This window comes from Synchiropus splendidus, chromosome 12 (assembly GCF_027744825.2).
Source record: "Synchiropus splendidus isolate RoL2022-P1 chromosome 12, RoL_Sspl_1.0, whole genome shotgun sequence".
Classification (NCBI taxonomy): Eukaryota; Metazoa; Chordata; class Actinopteri; order Syngnathiformes; family Callionymidae; genus Synchiropus; species Synchiropus splendidus.
In genome coordinates, this window is record NC_071345.1 from 8,752,392 (window position 1) to 8,762,011 (window position 9,620).

Sequence of the window (9,620 nt, forward strand, 5' to 3'; positions counted from 1 at the left end):
TTTTCAAAATAAATCAAGGACTGAAATGATCATTGTTCTGAACTAGTAGTTTTCAGTTCGGTCTCAGTCTTGGTCTTGCGTTCATTTCATCTGCATTTCCGCACCTTTCCACAAAGCTTATGGATGCAAGCCAAATGGAGCAGTACCATTAGAAAAATGCATAGAAGCCTGAGATCAGTGACGGTAACATTGTTTGAAATGGGTGAGTACATTTTTGGACATAAAGGGAGCATAAACGGCCCTTTAGAGACTCTAAAGATACCTTTTAACCACATTATATCTCGACAAAAAGGCTTTATCGATCCAATGTAATTGTTAGCTATGAATGAATTTTATAATTTTTTACATTTTAGACTTCATATATCAGGTAAATATAAGTCTGATTTAGGAGGATGAGTCTCTTTCTGTGGGATTCGCCTGAAAATGAATGAGGTTGAATTTGTATTTTATTTATGAATTTTTCATAAGGCATACACGACGAATAATTTTTTTAACATGAGCACAGCACAGACTAAAAGCATAAAGCAGGCGCTAAAATATGTATCCCCCTCATTGCTCATTTTTGTTTGTGTATTTGTTGATATTTTTCCTGGCGGTGCCTACAGTGTGGAGATGCAAGAGAGCATCAACATACTGGATGTGTTGGAGTCAGAGTGGGCAGGAGCGTTTGCCTTGAGACTAATGCGCGACATTCTTGATCAGCCTGAAAACAAAACCCTCCTTATCAGCAGAGGAGGCAGGAAGTCTCTTTCGTTTCATCAGAGTGTTTTCTTCTCCAGGACCGTGGTTGGTGTTTACTCTCTGTTGATCTCCTCGTCCTCCTCTGCCGCTCCATTATGACTCTTTACATTTGTGTTGGAGCGTGACGGCGGCCTGTGGGAGTCGTTCTGGGAGCGGGTCCCGGAATTCAATGACTCTCAGGGTAACGTGGAGAGTTAGGGGAGGCCCAGCTGCGGTTTAATTAACGGAGAGCAGTAAATGCCCGCTAACACGGACGGCTGGAGCGACTGGAGAACACCGGCGGCAGAGGAGGAGGAGGGCAGACACTTGGCTTTTTAAAGAGGTAGTTTGATTCTGGAAACAAGCAGGTGGCAGACCCTAAAAACATAACTGAAAACCCCTCTTTTTCTGCTTTCAGCATTCTTTTAAAGACATAAAGTTAGGACTGCCCTTTTCCTCTGTTACTTTTAACATGGTATTATCATTGTTATTATAGCAGCACCGTCAGAATGTGAGATTTATTTCTCATTGGAATGGTTCTTAATATCATGGTTCTCAGTCAGATGGAAGAAAGAGCTGAGCCAAAAGACAAAGATGGTCAGGCTCTTCTTACCCGCGGTCACAAACTTTATGCAGTGTCCATAAAAACTAGCTAGTCTTCAAGAGAGATGCTCTGTGATCCACCCGGAGGGAAGCCATTACTCCTCCATTCCAGAGAAGTCGAGGTGGCTCAGGCATGATGTCTCCTTCACACACCATGTGAGGTGTTGGAGACCTTGGAGGAAGCCCCTGGTCTGACCCAGGACATACTGCAGAAAGTGTCTCACTTTCACTTCAGGTTTCTGGGCCTCTTAGCTTTGGCTGCTGCCCCCATGATACAGCCTTCATTGCTAGTAATAGTCCGCCCCGGTTTGAGTTTAAAACAGAACTATGTTTCACTATATTTCATCATCAAAAACAGAAAAGCAAATACTCAAACAGAGATGGCGAAATACGAGCTAAGGCTGACAGCTAAAAGCTAATATAGGATAAAAACAAACAACGAAGCAGCAGGACATGAAGACACTCACCTCGTTGAAGTTAGCCACTCCCTCGCAGTTCTCAGCCACTCGGCTGTAGAAGGACAATCCTGGAAGAGAAAGTCAGAAGTTCAGATCTTGCGCTGCTTCATCAATAACCTGAAACTCACTAGGTGTCCCACAGGGCTCAGTGCTTGGCCCACTCCTGTTCCTCCTACACCCTCAGGGTTTAATACATCATGCCTTCAGTTTCACACCCACAGACCTACACATAATAAGTTGTTTATTTCTGACCAAATGTGTTCCCACATTTGTTTTCCTGTAGCGCTGCGTCTTCAGAACATGAAAGCGAACAAGAAAAGAGCGGAGCAGTAATCCGTCACCACAACATGAAAGTCCAGAAAGGCTCCCACCGCCGCCGCAGCTCACCTGTCTGCTGGAATAATGTCACACCTTTGTTTACATTTTCTTTGTTGTCGCTGTTTGTTTTGTGTTTCGGGGAATAAGTGTGTGTGTGTGTGTGTGTGTGTCGGCCAAATTGGTCAACAATCCGCACAGCCGGCCCTGATTAATGAGCCTGAACAAATATTGACGGCTCAGAACACAATTTCTACAACTCTGGTCCTCTGTGTGTTTCTGCTCTCCCACTTCCCAAAGCACGGAGTCAGTGGGACGTTCGTCCGCCTCCATCTTTTGAATAGGAAGAGGCAGAAGCAGCGCGGTGTAATTAAGAGGACGGTTTAGCAAACACATCACAGGAGGCTTATGTAAGGCATCCAAAATAACACTGCACTCATTGATCTACTTTTTGACCTCAATTCTGAACTATGAGATGAGAAAACACTTGAAAGGATTTATGAAGCGGTACAAGACAATTCATGGGGAGAGGAATAATCGCTCTCTGATTCAAGTGAAAACAAGTGAAAAGACTGGTCCACAGACTTGCCTGATGCAAGACCTCAAATTTTTCATGTTATTACAACAGACAATTTTTTTCTTTACACTTTCCTAATTTGTCATTTTTAATTTATTTAATTTTAGATTACTTAAGATTAGGCTGCCTTTATTCGGGCAAATTTTCTTTGTCAGAACAACATTCAAACATTACATTAAAAGTTTTAGAATAATAATTATAATACAACAGAAATGCACAGAAATGTGACATTAATATGACATGTTACATTATTTTTTTAATTCCTCTTTTCTGTTCTTTTTTCTGTTTTTATTTATATATTTATTTTTTTGTGATTTTGTATTGTTTTAATCTGTCTACATTAACCAGAATTTTTCCCAATACTTTGATATATATAAATATATATATTTGATTATTCTTATATACAGTGGTACCTCGGTTCTCGACCACAATGTGTTCCAGACGGCCGTTCGAGAAGCAATTTGTTCGAAATCTGAATCGACTTTTCCCATTACAATGAATGGAAAAAGAAATAATGCGTTCCAAGCCTTAAAATAGTCTTTTGTAGGAGTCAATGTAGAGTGTCTGCTGCAGGTGCGCTGTTCCTCTATGTGTGTGGCCGCTGCATGTGGGAGGGGTTGCAGAGTGAGTGACGTCTCTCCAGAAGGGAAAAGGTGCCCGGTGCGTGTCCAGCTCTGAATGTGCGCTTCTGTGCAGTTTGGCTGTGACAAAGTCATAAACCAAGTCACGCTCTGTCCCAGACTCGCCTCATCCCTGTCCCAGCTCCAGCCCACAACAGGACATCAAACCCTGGAGTGTGCGCTCCAGCCTCGGAGCGAGCACCTCCCCTGTGACACTCTACCACGGTCCAGGTCCCAAGCAAAAATTTTTTGTTCAAACTCCGATTTGTTCGAATAAAGGGACGTTCGAAAACTGAGGTACCACTGTATTATTTATTGAGATCATTATTATTATTTCAATAGGTGCTCCATGCCAATGTTATTTAATTTATTTATTTTTAAATTAGCTATTTATGATGAAGCCTTTCTATTTGACAGTTATTGATTCTATGTTGTAGACTTTTCTATGGTAAATTGAAAGAGCTTAGTGAGCTGATAAGTCCCTAACAAAAAAAAGAGGATGTAAAATCTATTAATGAAAAGGGGCCGCAGTAGTTTTAATTAGTGTCTTATCTTCAAGCTCCATTGCCGCTCATTTCCGGAACCGCGCTCCTTATCAAGCTCCTAATAATTACAAACAAATAATGGCGGGCAAATGGAGCCACAGGTTCTGAAGCTGCCGCAGCAAAAGAGGATTTGGGTGGAAAAGGCGAGCGTGAAGGAGCATGACGGCTGATGAAAGTGAAGATGAGGCGCTAATCTCCAGTCAAGAGTTGAATGTTTCACTATCTGACGTGCTGGTGTCACGCTGGCTGAGCTCCCTGCAGAGCCCATGGTGAGCTGATCAAACACGCCCAGGCTACTTTGTATCATTCATTTTCTAGCTTATGAAATAATACGATTTTACCACTCGGTGAACCCTTCAGTTATCTGCTCAAACACTAGTTTCTAATTTTCTTAACACCATTTCGACGGCTGCTCTCTGGAATCCCCCACCTCCGTAGACAGGAAGTGTCGGAGCTTAAGGACAGAGGATGTGTTTTCAACTGCTTTGCAGGGAAAAAGATCAAGTGCTCCTGAAATCCAAGATTAATGAGGAGCTCAGCTGCGAGATGTGTGAAGGAGAGATACAGCAGGTCTTTTCCTGCTGCACTTGTTTGATCACTGAACTATGAATATGGCCTGTATGACTTCAGAACCGCTGGACCAGGCTCACAAACATGCACATCAATCCTTAAAGCCTCCTGCACACATTTATCCACACGTTAACTTCATATTAGAGCTGGGACAGTCCATGCTTGGATGAGAGTCTAGTTGTGTCATTGGAGACACAGAAGTGTGGCAGGCACACACAGGAAAACACCAGTATATAGTCATTAAAAAGACATGCATAAATACACACAACTTCACAACAGACTTAGATGCGATACACCCATTCAAGCACGTACAAACATGCTCTGCTTGGTACAAACACATCATCGAACTTCAAACTCAAACATGGAAGAAGAAACACAAAGTCGGGGGTCACAGACACACACAAACATCAACAAAATTAGCTACTGTAAACACTATTTTGATCACAGTTGGAATTAGCGTCTGTTTGAGATGACCAGAGACCTGGAGAAGGTCTGCTCCTGAAGACTCAGTGGGACTTGGACCCTTTTGAAATGAGGCATGGAGACAAGTATAATGGAGGACAGAGGAAGAAGGAGAAATTGGACGTGCTGAGAGTTGAGTCGTCAGACGGGATGAGAGGATGGCAGAAGATATAGTTCAGAAGGTGTGAAGATCACTAAATTCCGGACTATAGAGCGCACCAGACTTTTAACCTCACCCAATAAATTTAAGAAGGAAACTTGTTGAAACATAAGCCGCAGCGGTCTACAGGCCGCGGGTGCAGTAGTGCTGTCTGCACCGTAGAAAGGTCAGTGGTGCTTAAAAATGCACAAGGATCACCTCTAAACTAGTTTTGCAAACGGGGTCCAGCATCCAGACTGACTCATGAAACAAACTCAGCAACGTTCTACACTTGAATCATGAGCTCCTCCTCAAAATGCACTGTTTTCACCTGCGTGCCTGAAGTTCCGACACCACAGCCGGTCTCAGCTGCTGCTTCTCGTGTCTGGTCCTCCAGGAGATCGGCTCTATGGGTGGTGGTGCGGACACATAGGCGAAAACAGCGCATCTTGAGCACTTAAAGGTCAATAAAGCACCTGTGTTTTCATTGGTTTGATGTGATGAGGATCTATATTTTGACGGCATGACACTCTTCAGCCTGTAAGATTCCATATATTAGCCACGTCATTGTACAAGCTGCAGGGTTCAGACCGTGAGATAAAAGTAGTGGCTTATAGTGTGGAAATTAAAGTATTTCTCTGTCAACACTTCACTCCAGAGGACACAGCTTGGCTGTTTGGTGCTGAGATTATCTTCTTCATTTCGGGGTTCAGCTTCCAGACAGTCCATCCCCCTCATCATCTTCTTTAGAGCTCAGACTATGTTTTCTATTCTATCTTAGTTGGGAGTGGTGGCCGACTGCCCTCAACCAAAGTCCTGCTGAAACTTGAGTGAATACACTTGTGTTGCTTAGACAAGGCAAATCATGTGGGGAACTGGACAAGCCTGCTGTAATAAGGGTGAAGCATCTCACTATTGGAGATATTTGAGCTACAATAGAGCAGAAAACTGCAGCTAAGGATGGTAATTTTACTATCATGATGATGCTGGTTTATACTGGAGCTTTATGACTTCACACAGTTATTCATGACTGTAGATAAAACAGAATAGATAATACGGAGATGCAGTGGAACACATGGTGCAACGTAAAAAAAAAATGGAGGAGAGGATGTATGTTTTATGGTTGCAAGGGGATAAAACAGCAGCAATCGTGGGTGTGTATTCCTGCAGAGGGACATTTCCTTCCCTGCTCTCATCGCTGGAAACCTTAATCCCCCACAAGGATAACATGGTCTGTGCAACATTCACACTCGGGTGGATTCACCAGTGTGCGAATGACAACACACACACAAACAAGGAGAGGAGAGGGGAGATGTTGGAACCCTGCGATACACTGATACTGACAGCTGGAGACTAATAAGAGAAGCAGGCATCAGCTGAGGCTGGAGCTGTTCACACAATGAGCCCAACACTGCGCTCGCCTCAGGTGCCGCTGGACACTCCAGGACACTTCACTATGGACGAGCCAGAGCCGGGAGGACCGACCCACAGCTGTAGTTGTACTTAAAACAAAATCAATGCCATGTTAACCCTCCCAGGGGGGTCATGAACCAGACCCCTCCCCACACTTAGACACAGACCCAATCAATACTTGGTATAAACGTACTAATGAACCTCAGAAATTTGAGTGTGTATATATATATATATATATATATATATATATATATATATATATATAGAGAGAGAGAGAGAGAGAGAGAGAGAGAGAGAGAGAGAGAGAGAGAGAGAGAGACAGAATCAAGCACTTTAAAATAAAAATAATAATAATATTAATTTGAAACAATAACTAAGAAAGAATTCAATACAAATACATCAATACATGAAATTAAAAAAATTAATTAAATGAAATAAAAAAAAAAAACAGTGGACTTCGAAATAGGAACCCAAAATCGTTCGAAATTCGTTCCAAATTCGTTATTTATTAATCATGAATCTTTATTTCCGTAAGTTATTACTGTGCACTGATTAATAAACAGTGCACAAAACAAACTGTGATGGGAGTCAGGTGACTTCCTGGCTGCGCAATGAAGTTCGGGTTCAAAGCATCAAACAATTAGATTTTTTTCTCCCCATTTTAAAAGAATATCCTTTCCAACTTTTCATCTGAAGTCGCTTCAGCCGGGACTTTACCTCTGAAGGTAACTTTGGCGATGCGGTCGCTTCTCCCCCGGAGCTGCTCGACCGTCTTCAGGTGAACCGCCAGAGACATCATGGGTCCACGCTGGTCCGGCGGAGTGACTCACTCCGCGCCGCTGCAACTGAGTTGAAATGTGAGCTTCAGGTGGACCTCGGCTCGCTCGTGGGCTCCCAGCATCCAACAGTACCGTTCCATGTGGACATGGCGGAGGAGAAGAAGCTCCACGCTCAGACTCCGCTGCTGATGTTGTTGGGTGTTTCACATCTCTGGACTGGTTTTGACTCGCGGTTCTTGTTGAGGGAGGGCGGGGGAAGGGGGGGGGGGGGGGGGGGGTGCTGTGATTGTGTCGGAGCAGGGATGGCGCTTTTTATGCTTTTTTGTTCATGAAATATATTACATCGTACAAGCAAACGCAGCCTTCATCTGACACCAAATAAAAATAAAATCAAGCGAGGAACGCACAGTACAACCAGACGTGCTGGTGACGTCACTCAATTGGCTCACATGATGATAAATGGTGCTCGTTCCGCAGATACAATTATCTTTCTGTTATATTGCCTTTGTTTTTCACACAAAGAATATTCCATTAGTACAATATCAGCATGGGAAAAAAAACGGTAATAAAAAAAAGTATTATTATTATTATTATTATTGCCATGATTATTTGTAGTAGTAGTAGTAGTATTTCATCGCAAGACGTTTCTGGTTTCAAATCCAAATATGAAGGTTTACATTAGCTACCCCAATTTCTTCCCACAAAATAGGAGATCCAAATGACAAAGCATAAATTATGACTCTGTTTCTGCTCTCTTAGGTGTGAATTTAACCACAAAAATATCTTAAACTAAACCTTTAAAATATAAAGTGTGGAAACGACTTCATAGATGTTCAATGTCTGGATTGCAAAATTAAAAAATAATGAATAAGATTTGGGTTAATTAGGAATTCATTTTCAGCACTATAAAAATCAAAGCGAGTACAATGGCTGCCTTTACATTCAATCATTGAACAAGTACAAGTTAAATAACAACATCCGTGATGTTTAAAATCCAAGCAGCTTTGAAATGTCAATAGCTGCAATGTGCTCTTGCAATGTTTAAAATAATCAGATGATGTGAATTTTAAGGTCAAGTATTCAGCGATGCAGATATGAAACTGTTGCTAGGCAACCCATTCTAAACATTAAGAGGTCAGAGTTCAAAGCTGATAGTCCTGGAAGGCTGTTTTGTATTGGCTATGCTAAACTGATGTGACGATGATGCCATGCAGAAGATTATGTTTTTATATTGACCTTCCTGCCCACATGAGAATCAAATGCAGTAAATGAAGAGAGAGAAGATGCAATATTTTGTGTGTATTAGAAGCATGTCAGTGACAACCACTTGCAATATATCTAAATATACCAGACCCCACTGTTAAACTTCTCAGAAGACATTCAAGTGGTGAGAGAGTGTTAGTTGATGCTCCCCATGAGTAGTTGAGATTTGCAGCTCACTCAGGTTGATAAAAGTTGCTCTCAAGTTCTGATTGAGATGCAGGCAGACATGCTGTCAAGGTGAAACATAAACTCTCACTTCAGCTTAGTCATAATTCAGTATCAGCCCCAGGTTATGTTCTGTAATACTTCAAACAGCATCCTAGCAGAACACGAAGACAAATGTTCTGTACATGGAAAGTCATGAAAAATCATATAAATCTATTGCTTTACATATATATACGCACACACACACACGTATATATCTATCTATCTATCTATCTATCTATCTATCTATCTATCTATCTATCTATATATATATATATATATATATATATATATATATATATATATGTGTGTGTGTGTGTGTGTGTGTGTGTGTGTGTGTGTAGCCATAGCTCAGCATCAGGTAGCAATTCTGACCAATAGAGGGCGATAGTGACCCGAGGTAAAACCGCAAGCAACAGTCCAAATATTTCCCATTTTACTGTGAAAATATCAGCTATAGTGTTATTGCGTCATCTAGTGGTCATAGCTGTTGAGACACAACACCGCTGCAACAACAAATAACACAATTATGATCCCAATAAATGCAGTGAATTTGCATTCCTAAAATTCCAAACGTACTATTTATCAGACAATAAATCTAAATCGAATAAACTGCAAAATAATGTATGTGTCTGCCGGATGCGCTTGATAATGAAGTAACTTAAAAATAAAAATAAGAAAAGAGCGTATAAAACAATGAAAATCATTTGTTAACGTGTATCCCTGGATATGGTCCCTCTTTATTTGTTATTAATATTAGAATTACAAAATAAAATAAAATAGCATCCAGTCGTGCACATGCGCAGTAGAGTTCCACTTCTGCTAAAACGTCTTCAGTTCAAGTTAAAAAAAGAAAAGAAAAGAAAAGAAAAAAAGGAGTGTACTTTTGAGTCCGAATACTTGTGTTTGGGCTGCATGTGTTAAAAGAGTCGCATTTAAAATAGCAGTTTTG

General features: G+C 41.4%; 1 protein-coding gene across 10 annotated transcripts in view; it reads right to left on the reverse strand.

The window, feature by feature from the left end:
• otofa (otoferlin a) overlaps positions 1-7,402 on the reverse strand; it is a 60,787-nt gene extending 53,385 nt beyond the window's left edge. For all 10 annotated transcript variants that reach the window (XM_053880722.1, XM_053880721.1, XM_053880716.1 and 7 more), the window contains exons 1-2: positions 7,140-7,402; positions 1,791-1,849 (exon numbers count right to left, since the gene is read on the reverse strand). In XM_053880722.1, coding sequence (XP_053736697.1) covers positions 1,791-1,849; positions 7,140-7,221 — 141 coding nt within the window. In that variant the 5' untranslated portion in view covers positions 7,222-7,402. The remainder of the gene's footprint in view (positions 1-1,790; positions 1,850-7,139) is intronic.
• Positions 7,403-9,620: the final 2,218 nt, after the last annotated feature.